The sequence below is a fragment of the Miscanthus floridulus genome, chromosome 6, assembly GCF_019320115.1.
Source record: "Miscanthus floridulus cultivar M001 chromosome 6, ASM1932011v1, whole genome shotgun sequence".
Classification (NCBI taxonomy): Eukaryota; Viridiplantae; Streptophyta; class Magnoliopsida; order Poales; family Poaceae; genus Miscanthus; species Miscanthus floridulus.
The window spans coordinates 17,486,229-17,503,491 of record NC_089585.1 but is presented as its reverse complement, the minus strand read 5'-3'; the positions used below and the strand labels follow the sequence as shown (position 1 = coordinate 17,503,491).

The 17,263-nt window shown below is 43.5% G+C and overlaps 2 protein-coding genes across 5 annotated transcripts; both read right to left on the bottom strand.

The window, feature by feature from the left end:
* Positions 1-2,365: 2,365 nt before the first annotated feature.
* Positions 2,366-7,946, bottom strand: LOC136461793 (uncharacterized). Of its 4 annotated transcripts, XM_066461100.1 has the most exons (6): positions 7,468-7,946; positions 5,462-5,722; positions 5,083-5,162; positions 3,503-4,667; positions 3,356-3,394; positions 2,366-3,165 (listed from the first exon to the last, which is right to left on the bottom strand). In XM_066461100.1, the coding sequence occupies exons 2-6, from the start codon at positions 5,616-5,618 to the stop codon at positions 2,552-2,554; spliced, it is 2,055 nt and encodes a 684-aa protein (XP_066317197.1). In that variant the 5' UTR covers positions 5,619-5,722; positions 7,468-7,946; the 3' UTR covers positions 2,366-2,551. The 4 variants fall into 4 exon arrangements, with proteins under 4 accessions (XP_066317197.1, XP_066317195.1, XP_066317198.1 ...); XM_066461098.1 differs by having other exon boundaries at positions 3,356-4,667; XM_066461101.1 differs by lacking the exon at positions 3,356-3,394.
* Positions 7,947-11,287: 3,341 nt separating this feature from the next.
* Positions 11,288-15,092, bottom strand: LOC136461792 (very-long-chain enoyl-CoA reductase-like). The gene is made up of 4 exons (XM_066461097.1): positions 14,870-15,092; positions 14,675-14,714; positions 11,736-12,490; positions 11,288-11,656 (listed from the first exon to the last, which is right to left on the bottom strand). The coding sequence occupies exons 1-4, from the start codon at positions 14,936-14,938 to the stop codon at positions 11,588-11,590; spliced, it is 933 nt and encodes a 310-aa protein (XP_066317194.1). The 5' UTR covers positions 14,939-15,092; the 3' UTR covers positions 11,288-11,587.
* Between the last annotated feature and the right edge of the window lie 2,171 nt (positions 15,093-17,263).

Sequence of the window (17,263 nt, the reverse complement as noted above, 5' to 3'; positions counted from 1 at the left end):
GATAGAGACATGTGAGATTAGTGAGTGCACGACGTGGCCCTGGGTCGTTTTGGATAGGGACACATCCGTGTGTCACAGTGAATGTGCTGTGCTGTGAGTAAACAGCATCAGGAACCGACTTGACTCGACCTTTCACGTACGGCACTGTAGCTTTTAATATGCCGATTAGGCTAAATTTAAACATGCCGTAGACAATTGGACTTGGACACTGCAGTCAAATACAGTATAATTTAAAACGGATGGAGTATATAATGCAGTTATACAGTATAGAAAATAAAGGGAGGAAAATACCAGTGCGGCAATAATTGGTTATAATGCTCAATAATGCTCGCTTTTATGTGTAGGGCATGCTTGGTCTGTGGCCAAAATTTTCCTTGTTAAAGATTTGACAAACAAAAGTTGAATAAAAAATTTGCTAGATATTTGGCAAGCATGATATTATGCGAGATTAGCGTGATAGCAAACTAAATAATAGCTAAAACCCTAGCTATTGCTGCAGAAGCTATACAGCTATATGCGGCACCGTTTATTGGCTGATGACGAACACTAAAGTGCACTAGCTACTAATGAAATAATGTCACCTTCTTTGTTTTCTTTTAAGAAAAAAAAGGACGTACGCCACCTTCATGTACACGTGGCATCGTCGTCTGGGTAGGCACATGCGTTGCGTCGTGCCTACCCGTCATGGGGCATGGGCTTATCCGTTCTGCTTACGTATTTGATTTCAGGGAGAACCATGCCATTTGCCATGCATGCCAATATGTTTGGATGCGATTCTAAAATTCAGGCTCTAGATTAAAATAATCTTTATTTTTTTTAGATTCTGTGTGTATTATAATCCTCTATAATCCTAGAGTGTTTGGATGAGATTTAAGATTTTGATATATTTTTTTTAATCCGAATTCTTAAAATCTCTTTGGATTCGCCCCACCGAAAAGAAAAAAGTCGGTGGCGAAGAGAAGTCGTCGATCTATGCTTGAGGTTCTAGAGTCTAGACGATGGGGACTGCTCTCTGCAGTGTGTGCCCGTGAATTGCGTCACCTTTCGTGGCCACCATGAGTGAAGAAGGCTCTGGAGTCATCCATATCATGATGATCGACAAATATCTGCTGTCGGTGCTATGCGTGGCATAGGATACGATAGTGAATGGGCTTTGAATTATATACTACTGAAAATTCACAGATTTGGAGAGAGATTAATTGGAACACCGTGCACAAAGTAGATAACTGAAGAAAGGTCGAGCTCCAGCTCCATGGAAGGACACCGACTACGAACTTCAGATTAGCCAAGTGTTCGGACATGTGGATCATCGTCTCTCTGGATGCTTCTCTTCACTTCAGGTTATCACGTATACCACTATACTATCAAAATACTTCCTTCATTTTAAAATTACAAGACCCTTTAACTTTTCTAGATACGTAACTTAAGTTACAATGTAATTAGATATATAGTAAAATAATGTATTTTAAAAAATAAGCATCTTATAATTTGGAATAGAGAAAATACGCACGTAGGACGAACTGAGCGTACGAGCTTAAATGGTTATCTTCGTCGTCAGTGGAACCTGTCAATTTGGACCAGAACGCGTTTCTTTGGGATCAACATGTTCAGGCCTTGTTCACTTTGCAAATTTTTTGAACTTGATGAATAGTACCACTTTCGTATTATTTGGCAAATATTGTCTAATTGTGGACCAACTAGGCTCAAAAGATTCATCTCGTGATTTCCAACTAAACTGTGTAATTAGTTATTTTTGTTACCTACATTTAATACTCCATGTAAGCGGCTAAAAATTGATGTGATGGAAAGAAAGTGAAAAAACTTAGAATTTGGATGGCATCTAAATAAGGCCTCAGTTTGGCAGATGGCTTGGACCATGTCTGCACCCTAGCAGCTTATTAGCTGGGCCGAATCCAGGAGCACCTGAGCAGGTTCAATCGAAGCCTCATGCTTAGGGTCCATCAGGCTTAGCAGTTAGCACACATCATGGAATTGGTGCGAGCAGCTGATTCAAGCCCAGCTCAGCTCGGTATATCAGCCCAGTAAAGCCCACACGTCTCAGTCACTGAATGGTTCTGGTCGACCACAGTATCTCGGTAAATTTGCAGCCACACCGGTAAACAACCCAAAACGATTCAGATTTCCATGCTTATTGACTTATTTTCCAAAAATCACCAACAAATTTTTAGCTTTTAATCGATACGTGAGGTGCCATTTTTCACCTTTGCCTGCATGACAATTGACAAATTCCTATTTCAAAATCTTCATTTTCAAGATTATACATACAAATAGTTTTTTCAAGGTAAATAATCCTACAAATAGTGGAGCAAAATGTTGCTCTCCCATTCACTTATACTAGTACTCATCAGGCAAAACTTTCCACCACATAGATTGAATTCCTAAGACCTAATAACAACAATAATCCCCAGATTATCTTGTCCTCGCAAAAAAACAAAAAGAATTTGTACTATGTACAACCTAATGATCCCATGCCTTTGCACAATATAGAACTCCTAAACACAAAAAATGGGACCAAAATAAGTGCCTACACTTAAAACTCTGCAAGCTGAAGGACGAGCTCAGTCAGAAGCTTGTCCAATACAAAGTCTGCCAACTTGTTCCCCAGATAATCAGCATCTCTCGGAAAATTCGTCCAGGGATCGCTCTTGCCTAGGTCATTCGACAAAATCGTGTCGACTTCGATGCTGGACCACGGTCGTTCATCCAGATGGCAGCTCACTCTAGACCACAATTCCTTGAGAACACCGTTTCCCACAGGTTTTGGTCTATCAAAAGATGAGAACCAGGAGAATCTAGACTTTGAAACAGAATATTTCTTGTAAATGTCCAGCAGGGCTTCATTTGTCAAGTCGAACAAAAGTAACTGATCAGCGGACATATCCGTGAAGTCAAATGATGCTGCCGCGGCCTCGTAGTGTTGGCAATCCACTTCTTGGAGAGCTGTAATGTTCTGTGAATACCATTCATCAAACAGTATTTCGTTGCTGAAACTCGACTTTTTTAATATATCCTTCACATAGTTGAACTCAATTTCGTGCCTTGGATCTACTTGGAGACCATCAAAGTCACTTTCTTGTACGATAGCAGTGCCAGTTGAAGCATCAGCATCATTTAAATGGAGAATTCTTGGGTTCAACAACGTATCTGCGAGTGGCAACAAACAAGAAAATGTAACTAAAGATTGCAAGTAGTGCTTGAAGCAAGAGAAGACAATGCAAGAGTAAATTCAAGAAGTTGAAGTGTTAGTGCAAGATATGATTTTGGGTCATAATTTAATATAAATTGGTCAGGAATAATGCACATAGGGTTTTCCGAATCTAAATGAAATTCTCACCATCCAGCGGGGTGCGTTTCACCGTTAGATCAGGATCATCTGAGAAGGCCACGTCAAGAACAGACATTGGGCTTTCAGTTTCTTGTTCACAGCTTAGACTTATGTCTGCTTCAAATTCGTGACTGGGGTAAGGAACACAAAAAGTACCTTCTGTGGGTTTTGAAATCTGGAATGAGTGCATTTGGTTGTCATGAGAAATTGGAGTGTGTTCTTCTGAAATGGTGATCTCTTTTGAAGATAGAGCAGTACATGCATCAGCCTGTGTTGATGAGTGCCAGTGGATCTGATCATCATCATAAGTTTCTGCATGTTCTTCTTGTATGTCAACTTCTGATGATGTAGAACAGGCGTCGTACAGCTCGACTTCAGATGAGGGAATCTGACTGTTATCATCACAACTTACTTTCTGTTCTTCTGAGATATCAACAGCTTCTGAAGGTGAAGGAGCAGTGCATGTGTCTTCTTCAGTTTTGTCATCAACGTACTCGTCAGGTAAAGAAGGATTTTCAGAGCCACCAGCAACCATATCGCTGGAGCTCTCACCCTTAGCAACTTCCACATTTATATTGACGTCAGTTTTCTCTTGAACATGTGGTGCCAATGCATCTTCTGCAGTTACAAGATTTTCACCTTGAGACCTGAAGGCTTCAGAAGTTCTTTGCAATGAATCTAGGGAATGATCCCTGGTAGACTTAGAGTTGGTCAGTATTCTTTTGGATTCATTACTTGAAATGGAATCAAGTAAGCGTGAGTAATTTTCCCAAGATTCACTGAGGGAATGTGAACGCCGAAAACCTTGATTTACATGCCTCTTTGTAGCAGTACCAAAGTAAGGTTTCACACCATCCCTATCATATGTGGCAGAGGCTGATCGGGGGAGACCTTCACTGATTACATCTCCAGACACCTTCTTTCCATAAGGGACCTTATGAAGAACCCCATCCATTGAAATGCTACGGTGGCTCTTTCGCCTCGTACGGATGTCGTCTCTCTTTAGGAGAAGTGAAGAACTTAAATCACTATCACAACCATCTGGGATGCAAGATGTAGCATGGTGCAAATTCATATTGGTAGAATTTTGCATCGACAATTTACTACTATGTGAAGAACCATCACAACTCGAAGTGGATTCACCATCAAGAACATATTCATTACTTTCCAGATAGTGTATCGAAATAGTGCGGAGTAGCTTTGGTGCAACTGGAAGCATCTTTTCTTTCTGACCTTCCTTTCCATATAATTTCCTTAGAATCAAGGACCTCAAACTAGCCTTACGAGAATTCCTTTTTGAGGTCTTCTGTTTTCTGGTTACCTGAATTAGAAGAAATTAAAGGAATAAGGGGAATCATCTTCAAATGAATTAGTTGTCCGTGTAGAACTATATGTAGGTTTGGAAGAAGGAACTGCTTGTATTGAACACTATATCCAAATAAGCATCAGATATACCAACTCTACAGTTAAAAAAACCACAAAAAATGCACACAAGTAGTAACTAATTCGCAGAAGGCAGACACAGTTCAGACAAATTAGTACTGGTTTGAACTAAAAGGGAAACAAATAGCCAAAGCATGGTAATGCATTAAATTCAAGTGCTTAACCATCAAGCAACATATAGGAATTGAAGAGGCTTTATTCAAGACAGACCAGGAGATCAATACAGTAAAAAAGGTACTATTCAAGGGGGGGAAAAGCCAAATTGAAATTCAAGGATGGGTTATCTGATATACCTCAGTATTTTTGTCATCATCCAGAATTCCACTGTCTTCGTTTGTCAATGGAGCATAACAGTGGCTTCGGCATCTACTTCCTGTATCATAAGATAAATAGTATGGATTCTGAGCATAATTTGTCTTATTCTATTCATGCACACGAACACAAAAGCACAGTTTTAACTAAGTTACACTTAAGGACAAACCAAGATCAGTACACTGTAAAAGCCAAATTGTAAACAGTTTAGCTACTTTGAATCATTAGATTCGCCAGTTATCTTGATGATCAAACAAAAATAGTTTTAGACACATGAATTTCCAATTGCACTCCACAACCTTATGCTAGTATTCAAATCCATTTAACAAAAACCAGAGAATTAAGGACTCACTAACTTACCACGACTGTTTTTCTCCTGACCATGTTTCTTGTCAGGTAGCATCTTTGGGGACCGCAGGCGACGGCGAAATCCAAAGAATTGAAGAATACCCCATCGGCACCCATGCGATTCCTTGCCATAGAACGCAGAATCCTGATGGTGCAACAGGTGGGCCATTTGGTGTTCTCCCGCCAGCAAAGAAGAGGGGTGGGGGTGGTTCCTTACGAGCACCACCCTTGCAAAATAAGGGACACGCTTTCAGCTTTGCTCAACTTTCCCACCTGTCATGAACAGACTGTCCACTGATTAACAAACCTAATGGCTATCCAACCCATATAAACCATTGTCTCCAGACCATATGCGAAAAGTGTATGTGCCGAACAAACTTAATACAGGAAAAGATGGTCTCCAACCAAAGTGTCCATATATTCAGTAAGCTAAAGGAGGAAGCTAATCCTGAGAAAACGCATAAAGTAAGATAGAATATAATTTGCACCACAATCGATGAATGTGCGAATAAAAGCCAACTTAACAAAGCTTTTTTTCCATCTTTTCTAGACTAATGAACCAAAGATGCCGACATAACACTCTGCTTTCCGGAAACATGAAGACAGCAATCCCCAACTGCAATGGAGGCATTTATTAATGCAGGCTAATTATAAGATATATTTCCCTATTCCTTGTTAGTTCGTGTATCCATTGCTAATCAATAATCAGATTAGTGTCTCTAATGCTAATCAATGGTAAGATGATTATAGAGGAATGAGCTATACGCGAGTACGCCACCCAGATGAAGAAAAACTTCGTGATTTTCAGGCCTTCTTTTACTTAAGTACTTGGACCATGGCCAAACATCCTCAGTGCATTTCAGTCGGCAATTCTCTTGCCGCATTTCTAAAGAAACAAAAGAAAAGAGAAGAAACCTCGGTGCAAACTGAGAACGAGGAAGCTTCTAATGGGGGAAAAGCAAACTTTGGGAAATATTAGCCACGTGTTAAGCAACATGTACTGCTAAGCTTATGTCCAGTATTTTATTGCCAGCATAATTAGGAAATGAACACGAGCAAGAAATAGTAAACATAAGGGCATACATTTCTTGTGAACTAACCAAAAAAAATGTCCATCTACAAAGCACTAAAAAAATTAAGAGTGCCAGGAAAAAAAAGGGGCAAAGCCGAAATGTAAGTAACCCCGTACAAAATTTCAAAAGGCAGAAAATGAGTTGAAGTACTAATATGTACCACACCGCTTGCCTCATTCTGTTAACCAGAACAACTAGCAAGAACTGTGACAGTTCAATTGAAGGAAAGTCTCCAAATCACATGCCTTGTACTGAATTATAAGGGCTACTGAAACTCTGCTGCAAGCTACGAAATCTGTTTCAACTTCCAAGAGAAATTGTCGACTTCTTATTACTCTACTGACTAACATAATAAGGTTTTCATTTGTTCGATCAATCAGATCATGATCCGCCAGAAACTTATCTTCAGAAAACAGAGCCAGGACTAAAGAGAGTGAGAGACACACCAGTATGATTGCTCAAAGTTTCACAAGTGGGAGAACACACTGATGGAGCAATTGCATGACTCCACATGTCACTCGAACCATGAAAACGTTACAAAAAACAATCACCTTTTAGCCCCACGTCTCCAACAGGTTCCGTAAAACGTGACAGATTTGTTGGTCAGTGCTTAATGTCCCCGTCAGGCACAGAACTCGAAAACAATCATAAACAGAAGGAAACACTAATCCTGATGCGCATACAAACAGAAATGAACAGGCAGTAATTTCAGTCACCAAAGCCCAACAGAAAGGAACAAGCAGTAATTTCAGTCACCAAAGCCCAAACGGTGGCATCGCAGACATCTTCTCTTACCGTTACCGATCCAAACAAAAACGATGGAAAGAAAAAAGGCATCTTTTTCCTTCCCAACAAAAATCAGCGCGGAACTAAAAACGCAACCAAATTAAGCACAGATGAAAACGCGTTCTGAAGAACACGGATGGAAACAAACAAACGAATCACCTGAGCTAACAGCGCTCGCAGTTCTCCGTGGCTCCTATTGGTCCATGAAATCAACAGGAACCTATGGATGCCTTCCCACGAACAGATTAAACGCGCGCGCGAAGCAGCGCTGCCATGGCACCAAGAAGTAGTCGCGAAACACGCAGCGAAACGACCTAAAAGATTTCCTTTTTCTCCTCTGGAACTGACCTGGTTGGTTATGGTTTCATACGACGACGGCGAAGCCTGGCCGCAAATCCGGCAGCTTTCGGAATCGAGGATCGGAGACTTTGGAGTTCTGGAAGGAGGAGTTGGTGAGGACTGAAACGGGAATGGATGAATGAGAATGGAAAGAAACGGTGGATCCGGGAAGCGAGGGAGAGCAAATGCTAGGGGGTTTCCGTTAAATTCCGGTCCGTGGCGGCCTTTGCCTGGATGTCCGGGTGGCGGGTGTTGGTCGTTGAAAACTTCCGCCGCTTGGACAGTTTACAGTTTTTTTTTTGTGTGTGTGTGTGTGTGTGTGTGGTGGTGGTGGTGTGTGTGTGTGGGGTGGGGGGGGGTGGGGGGGGGGGGGGGGGGGGGGGGGGGGGGGGGAGACGTGATTGTGCTGTCATCTGGAAACTTGCTATCTTTGTATTTATAATAATTTGATTTGAGAATAAAAAATTATAATAATTTGGTTTGGCCTAATTTTATCTTAAGTAAATCTCATGGTCTATAAATGACGGATGTAATAAGGGTCCAATCCGTTGCTTGCCAACGTTAGTGGCGGAATAGGAAGGTAAAGGAAACGAAGAAGAACAAATCATCCCAACCCCCAAAACAGTTCTAAACATAAAATACGAGGCAGTTTCTATACTTGCTAAGTATTATAGAAAACATACGTAGAAATTATATTTTATTCATTTTTTTATAATAAACTTTTGTCTAATTCACGTGTTTTCTCTCTCCTATTTCTTGTCTAATAAACTATTTTCCCCTCTCTGTTCTTTAATTCTAATACCATGTCACTATTTTGCTTAGTTAATAATATTGATGAACATAGAAAACATCTTCTTCTTTCTTCTTCTTTGGGGGGGGGGGGGGGGGGGGGGGGGGTGTAGATTAACATCTAGTTTTTGGGTTAGGACTGTCGCAAGCATCGGTTATTTCTATCTTTTGGAGTAGGGTACCAAGCGAGGTCCTACTGCATGGACTCAATAGGCTAGAAATGTAATATGGAACTCATGAATGTCTCTTCTTTCTATATATTTATATGTACTCCTTTCTATATATGAACTCCTGAATGTCTATGATTGAAATTTATCTCTAACTGTGGGCACTGGAAGTATCTATTTACCCGCTAGCATCTTAGGTATAATTACACTTGTACGAGTACTACTGAGAATTAATAAATCCAAAAGATGACGGGTGTCGTCGTTGTCAACCGCCTAGCGAGCAAAATTAAGGAGGACACCGCCAACAAACGCATAAATCGATGTGGTGAGAGTACAGAGGGCGGCATTGTCGTCCAGCTAATGCCTTTTTCTTTACAGTGATAACTAAAAAAACCGTGTGCTTTTGTTTTGTGTGTTCCAAATAAAGCCTCATGTTTCTCCTTGATTTCAGACTCCTTTTCCGTGGACTTCACTGTGTGTACTGCCCATTGGCATCGTGGTGGGCCATGGGGAAAAGCTTATGTGAATTTGATTGAACCCCTTTCAAGATATTTTACATCTAAAAATTCAGTGAGCAATGATTTCAAAAGGGGGGGGGGGGGGGGGTGTTGGAAAAAAGAAAGAAAGTTGAAGTGTAAGAAAAGATATGGATCTTGGCTGCGTTGACCTGGTCAATGCCTGGGAGTATCAGGTGCTGGTTCCCATCGCACTGATGTTTGGCTGATTTTCATTGGAGTGCGTCATAATCATCATGAAAAAGATAAGAAAGGAAAATAAAGTGGTGGGAAAGGATAAACTTGGGTGTCCTTGTGCTGACCTCATTCTACTTTTTTTTTTTTTGGAACCTGACCTCTTCTACTTATGTAGATACTTTGCTTCCTCCATATAAATTGCATATATTTCGGGCTGTTCTAGAGACTAGAATGTGTCAAAAATTCGCTATTAGACCCCATATATCCTGCAAATATTTGCATGGGAGTCTTCATCATCAGAGCTGAGGGGGGTCACTGATATTTCTACTTCTGAAACATGCTACTAGGAAATACTACTATTAAGTTTGGTGTTTTGAACGGAAACTGCATCCGTATCTTCCTTGGCAGACGATTGGCGTCCCAGGTCCAGCAATCATGTGAAGTCAGCTTCGAGATTGCTGCCACGCTGATGTCATAATTAAACAATTCTCACTGATCCATGACTACCTTGTGATTTGCATGCTGCACCATCTTATGGGCACCGACTGCTGCTACCACACCGGTGATGGGGCACAAACAGGAAAAATAATGAAAAAGTCAACCTTGGACTTGCTGTAGAAATTCTCGTCGTAAACGATCGTGGATTATTTATTGCTGGCTGGTTTGGTGTGAGAGAAAAATACTGTTCCAGCTTATAATCCACGATCGTATACGAGCAAGCAAACAGGCTGATTATGTTTGGCTCAAACTGACCTTTTCAGTGCCAATTGTTAAGTGTGCCATTCGCAAGGCAGTATCAGGCAGACGCAAAAGACCAGCTCAACTGGTCAATCCGGTCAAACTCCGACGATCATATATAACTCATCAACAAAGAAAAACGTAAAAAAATCAAGGGGAAAAAATCCCAAGAGATCGTGTGGCTGTGGATTGGTTGAGATGAACTGAAGTGTCAAATGGTGCATGGAAAACTTGCAGTACAGGAGCTGAAAGGCTGGCACTGGAGACACTGCAATTGACTGGTCACTGCTCCTCTAGCTTGTCGCTTGTAGTCGTAGCTGACAATAAGAGCAGTACAGGTCAATGGTCGCAAGAGACCGGCGACAAGAGAGCACGCCACGGAAGTGGCGGTCAACAAGAAAGTTTCTGGTCTAATTTGGTGCAATGCCACCAACCATCTTAGGTCTTGAATGTGCAGTTCATGTATATGATGACTTGGATATGGATATTCCTTTAGAGAACATATATTAATCATCAGAGGATTAGTTGTCTTTAAAGGATTTCAGCCGAGCCCAACTCTGATCTTAATTTCAGGGGATTTATTCATTTCAACAAATTTCTGCCAATCCATTCATTTCAACATACATGAACTTGCCATTGCATGATGAACATTCAGATCCCTTTGGAACACAAGAATTTTGCAGTAATCATACAAAAATATCAGGGGGTCAATTCATTTTCACAAGAAAAAGACAGGATTCAGGAAAAAGTCCTGCATTGCAAAGGAAATATCAGTTTTTCTTCACATCAAATCATAGTAGTAATGGCCCCATCACCCATGGAGGCTCTGAGACTAGAACTAAAACAAAGTATGGTCAAATCATAGTAGTAATGACTCTCTCTCTCTCTCTTTCTTTTTCTTTTTCTTTTTTGACAAGGATGGCAACCTCAAAAGTAAAATGCTGTCGGTACTCCACATGATAACTGATAGCTGTGCCATCCAGGAATCAAACATAATTGGGGCCACAAAAATCTGCAAGTCATCATTCACCTTGAAGCTGTATGCCGTGCAATAAAATTGACGGCAACAATGTCAAGCATCACAAGCTTCAGATTAATATGCAGGGTCATAGGACAGGACAGCAACGCCAAGTGTCAAAACGATGCATTCGCTTCTGCTTGGACAAATGGGAGCGGGAAAGAAGATAACATCAGATGAACCTTCGATTGTGTTAAGACAGGTCCACGTAAGATTGTGAAACAATACCAAGAAAATAAAATAAAAACCATCTTTCAGATTAGAATTTTTGGACAACAGAATCGAAATTCAACCAGTAAAAAGACACGATTAGTACAATTGTTTGCATGACATTCAAGAATTCGAACTTCTGTGTGCTGGGGACACTGTAGGCATTAACGTGCTGTTTGGTTCCCACAACTGTAACGCAAATGAAAAAGAAATTACTCCAATGGTATGTCTTGCCGTAATGCCCACAGCTTTAATTCCTTTCCATTTACGTTACCAATGCTACAACCAAACAGCACCCAATGGGCCGACCAACAGCCACCACCTCTTCACAGGAATGGAGGGAGAATCACCCAGCGGCGAGGGTACTTGGGCCTTCCATCCTTGCCATCAAACAGCTGCAGAAGAAAATGTTTCAGTAAAGCTATGAAATTTTCCAAAGGTAATGGTCAGTACGCAGGTAAGAATGACACTTGCCTTCTTCAGACGGCTGTGCTTGCCAAGCGCCCAGTTGGTCATGATAGCTGCCGCCACGACAAGGAAGATGTAACCTGCCACAGTCTGCGTAGCAATGTTGAAACCGACCCACTGGTAGATCTCAGTGGTGTAATTGGCGCACGTCACGATGTTGAACAAGAAGCCACGGGGGATCTGGTAACCGCCGCTGCCGCTTGGGCTTCTGAGGTTCCTCAGCAGGATGTGGCAGTAGAAGTTTGCGATCTGGCAGACGATCCCGAAACCGAACCCAATCTTCATCTGCAGATCAGTCACTGGGGTGTACAGCGGGTGGTTGCAGTAGTAAGCAATGTAAGCGCCGAAGGTCCAGTAGTAGGCGCAGTTTCTGAAGACATTTGATAGGGGCGATGTTGCGTGGCTGAAACGGTGCACGAAGAACGTCTCCATGATCCTCTTGAAGTAGTGGAAGCACCAGTAGTACATGGCATAGGTCTGGACAGGGTGGATGACCCGTTCCCCCTCGTACCCGAAGAATTTGTAGACGGGCAAATAATAGAACATGGGGTAGATGATAAGAGGACCCAAGTACTCAAAGAAGAACAGAGTGCTGTAGTAGACCTGTGGTCCTAAATCTTTCAAGACCACTGTCAGTGACCCAGAACCCTTCTCGCAGTATTCTGACAGGCTGGCCTTCGGATTGAGGACAACTGGCTTCCCACCTTTTCCAGGTTGAAGAGGGAGGGTGAGCCGCTGCCTAGAAGGATAATATTTCTTAGCTGCATTGTACAGAGAGAGAATCGGTTAGCAAATAACACACATAAGGAGAAAAGCTGTACATCCACAGGGAGGAAAACATGACGGTAGAAAGCAAAACTACAAAACAGAGCGAATCCAATGATCAAATATTTCCATCCAACCCAGACTAAACATTCTAGCAGTATTCCCAATATTACCAACTAATGGCACAATCACAAAGTTAGAATAGCATTAGTTTGCATCCAATAAAACATACTACACTTAGCTTTCCAGTAAAACGATTTTAGCACTCTTGTAATGTTTACTAGCTCTACTCTGAAAGACTGTCAGTTCACTTCTCAGTCCACCTATTCTGGTATGTATACTTTTGGTAGAGCAACATGCAGCTACATTAGGATATGTAAACAAGCTGCAAAATCAGCATGCCAGTTTAGGAAGTGCTTGCTATTCCAACACATTTGGCCAATATCTGCCTATGCTACAGGTCTAAAAGCCGAGAGGAGAGCAGCACACCACCAGGTTGCCATAGCAGCTAAGCAATCCATGTTAGTAGCATTTGGGGCATTTAAACTGCACTGATAACAAACCATACATGATGAGATACTCTCAAGTCTCACTCCACCACATGGCAGCATGAACATGCCAGCAAAACTTCTTTAGTGGTCCAACAGGAATAATCACTGCTTGTGCTCACCACCTCATTATGGAAAGTAAATAGACTAGCATGCTGATCAACTAATCTGCAGAGTGTACAACTGAGAAGGCGGTGCCTATGAATGTGACAATAAATGCCATGAGGGCACAAGACGCCTCTTAAATTTTCATCCAGAAGGCTAAAATGTGATATTTCAAGAAGGTTAACATACAGAATTAGAATCCCAACAGCACTTGGAGGTTGAAAAACAGAAAACAACATATATTGAAGGAATGTAGATTCTAGAAACAGTTTCTGGTTCCGTCAAGCAATAGGCCAATAACAAGAAACTTCTAACTATATACCCTTGAGACACAAAAATATTAAGGAGAGCATTTGTGCAAACTGTAGAGTACATACTTCTCCTATTAAATATGTTTTTGACAAAAACAATCATGCTTACATACTTTGAATTAAACTGTAATAAATTTAATGAACGTTGACTGAAAGTAGCACGGATGCTATTTGCAAATAAAGTTGAAGAGCCAAATAACATGTCCCAGAGCCAACTTCCAAATACTGTTCAACTATACTTCCTGTTCCCATCTAATTTCTCCCTTAAGATTTAGTTCTCCACAGCTCATGGCCGACAAAAGTGTATGTATTTTTCATATAAAAAAGAAAAGAAAAGAAAACACAAAGGGTGTGAGTTGATGCTGATGGCCAACTCCCTCCTACCTAAACAGATCCTAACGACCTGCAGCACCAAAACCCCAAAAAGAATCTCTACCAAACAGGGCAAACAAGGAGAGCAACCAATCAAAACGATCCCAGGTTGACTAGTCATTGACATACGGTCATATGGACTGAATTGCATATACTAGATACTGCTGCAGCATAGTACTGAACCAGTTGTTCGCTAAGTTAGCCACTTCAACCCTATGAATGCTAGCCTAAAGCATCTTGTATCTGCAGCAGCTTCCCTCACTTTTCCTTCGTTCACGTCTAGAATTGAACGAACCGGAAGACGAAAAATACACAAACTGCATACCACACCCACTGGCACTATCGCGGCCCTTTAGCACACACATGGAATTCAGGAGAGCACGGTAATACTGTGACATCACATAAGCATGGGCTGCACTGCAGTTTCATAGTGGGCCATGCAAGCACTAAAGTTTGGAATTTGCTAGCAAAGTTTTTAATTCTCCGGACAGGACGTATAGAACAGTTTCTAATACAAACATGAGCTCTAGAAGGATGCAGAATGAAACTGTTAGCGAAGCAATTCTGAATCAATTTCCGACCTTTTCAGCAATCAACACGCAGCAATAACTAAAGACAACTGGACGAGAATAAAGGTATTATACTCTCACATGACACTTGGAAAGGTCGTTTACTAGCTCAATGTAAGATAAACTGCCCATAGATTCCCGCTTGCTGAATGACAGTGGCACAGCCGCACACTGTAAACACCCACAGTTCTTTGTTGCGAGAAATGAATGAATGGAATACAGAAACTGCAGAGAGCATAAGCAAGTGGCGAAATTTAAGCAGGGAATCCACTTACTCCTGGCATGGATGGCCTCCTGCAGATCCGCGACCTTGGCCTGCAAAAGGAACCCACGAACGAATCAGTCCAAGCTGAAACATCTCGAACCCCAACGGAAAACCAAACCTCCCCGACGGCACTAAACCCAGCCTCCAAAGCAAATCAAGAGGCGGCGAGCGGGCGGGCGGGCGGGCGGGCGGGAGCACAACGTACCGAGTCCTTGAGGTCGATGCCGCCCTTGACGACTTCCCGGCCGCTCCGGGACACGACGGTAACCTTCATCCTGCCGCTGACGGGCAGCGAGGCAGAGCGGGGAGAGAGACGACTCGACTAGGACTACTGCTGCCTGCTGGCGTGGGCGTGGCCGTATAGAGGCGAGGAGAAGAGGAGGAGGTGGAGACGGGGCGCCGAGGGAGTGGACGGGCGGAGGTGGCGTATTTGATCCCGCGGCGGGGCGGGGGCGGTGGGCCCGCGTGCAGGTGGGGGGCGTTGGACCCGCCGGAGTTATGTGGCTCAGCATCTTGATGTGGACCGGGTGCATGGCGTCCCAGCAGCAGCAGAACTCGGTGTACGATCTTGGTTGGGAGTCATACCGCCAATCCGGTGCAAAGCTTGTGATGAAACGAGTCAAATACTAGCGTTTGCCTTTTGTTTTGTAAAACAACGGATAGGTGATAGTGATACTACTGCAGTTGAACGACGACGTCTTGAAGCGAAAGATCTCGTTTCGGAGAAACCAAAGCCTGGAAACGCCATGGATGGGGGTCTCGCTCTCTCATCTGCCCACCCTGGCGGCCATGGCAACGCAACGCCGGCGAGTAGCATGGACCGGGTCCATGGCAACTTCACAGCATGGCCCGTCCAACCGAGGGCGATGGAGTAAAGAGGGCCTGCGCTGCGCTGCACAGGCAGGCCGTAGTTGGTTGGGAAGTAGCGCGGGCGGCCCAACAGCCCCCCCAAACGGCGGCTCGGCTGACCCGACGACTGCCCGGGCCCCGCGCACGCACACGCTCTTGCCGTGCCGCTTCGTCGACCCCGTGCTCGCCGGCCGCCGCTCTTGGCGCCGCCCCTCGGCCACCTCCGCACACCAGCACCGTACCGGCGGCACAAGCATCGGACGGCAGTGTCGTTCCGCCGGCGCCGAATTCCGTGCACATCAACCCTCGACCTTTCGCTTGTGGGCTTCGAATTGGATTGCTACCGCCCAGCAGTTGCACAGAGTTTGGCGTGGAAATTAATGAAAGTCGATCGGTATCCGATGTGATCTTTTGAGTTAAAAAAGAATACAATGTGTTGTACAGAAAGGGATCAATACGTAAATATTCGTAGTTTTGCTGTATGTTGTGATTGGATACGGCCTAGCACTCAATAACACAGGGTTTATACTGGTTCAGACAACGTGTCCAACGTCCAGTTTGAGTCCGTCAGTGACTTTATTTCTGAGCCCAGGTGCTCGAAGTTTGCTGTAAAGTTACAAACGAGAGGGAGTAAGATAGGGGGTGTAAGAGGTCCGATTGGACTCTGGTCTGAAGGGCCGAGCGTGACGGGAGCTCCTACGTGCGCTGAGTGTTTGAGCTTGTGCTCGAGGTTTGAACCTAGTGATTCTGTAGTTGTGTGTGAGTGAAGGGATCTCTTTATTGTGAGAGAGCGCATCCCTTTTTATAGATGAAGGGGACAACCTTACAAACGATAGAGAGAGAGAGAGTATGTATGCTGCTAAGTCTTGTTGCTCACATCGTCGGGTACATGATGATGATAGACGCCTATAACATTGTTGTTGTCAGATGCATATGTGAGGTTTTATCGTATTCACATGTATGGTAAATGACGGCGCCCACAACACTGTTGACGTCTAGAGGTATGTGGAGGGAGCCTTACCGCGTTTTGTCTGGTATGGGAGTTGATGGGGCCCACAACATTGTAGGGCAAATGTCGATGCCCACAATACTGCTTGGACTCTGGCATGTCTGAAAGGTTGCAGGGCACCTTTCTGTCATGTCCTGTCGGTTACTGTCCTTCAGGTGTGTAAGATACAGTCCTCGGTATTGCGGCCGACTTGAGTGTCCTGTCTTACTTGCTCCGTCCATTTTCTGGTCCTCATCGAGCGGGCGTCCCCGGTCAGTTGGTCCCAGTCGGCTCCGACTGCGCTAGTCGGAGATGAGCCGTGAGCAGAGGTTCGGTGCATCCCCGGTCGAAGACGCGGGTCGGAGTCAGAAGTGGTGTTTGGCCATACCTTCTGGTCAGAGAGGCGGGCCAAAGTCGAAAGCGTTGTTCCTTCTTGGCCAGGCCTTTCGGTCGAAGATTGGATCGCCCTTCTGGCTTGTCGTTTAGATATTTAGGCCGACCTAGGAGTTACACGTCGTTCGCAACGTCATCTGTTGGGTCGAGCCTTTGCTGGAAAGCCGATCCATGAGGGACCCGAGTTTATGAACCCGACACGATGTGTTCATAGAAAAAATCATATATTTCTTATTTGGTTTCAGCCAGGCTTATTTAACCAGCCAACAATGTTTTTCTCTCAAACAAACCAGCACGAGCCAGCCCAAACCACGGGATACTTTCAATATCATGGCTTCACCGTCCCCGGCTCTCTCCAGTTCATTTTTT

Excerpts from the sequence above, each read along its gene's own strand:
- LOC136461793 (XM_066461098.1), bottom strand. The coding sequence starts at position 5,618 with ATGGCCCACCTGTTGCACCATCAGGATTCTGCGTTCTATGGCAAGGAA. Across the intron at positions 5,163-5,461 it reads TCAGGAGAAAAACAGTCGTG|GAAGTAGATGCCGAAGCCAC; the intron begins GTAAGTTAGTGA and ends CTTATGATACAG. Across the intron at positions 4,668-5,082 it reads ATGATGACAAAAATACTGAG|GTAACCAGAAAACAGAAGAC; the intron begins GTATATCAGATA and ends CTTCTAATTCAG.
- LOC136461792 (XM_066461097.1), bottom strand. The coding sequence starts at position 14,938 with ATGAAGGTTACCGTCGTGTCCCGGAGCGGCCGGGAAGTCGTCAAGGGC. Across the intron at positions 12,491-14,674 it reads GGAGGCCATCCATGCCAGGA|CTAAGAAATATTATCCTTCT; the intron begins GTAAGTGGATTC and ends TGTACAATGCAG. Across the intron at positions 11,657-11,735 it reads AGCACAGCCGTCTGAAGAAG|CTGTTTGATGGCAAGGATGG; the intron begins GCAAGTGTCATT and ends TTTCTTCTGCAG.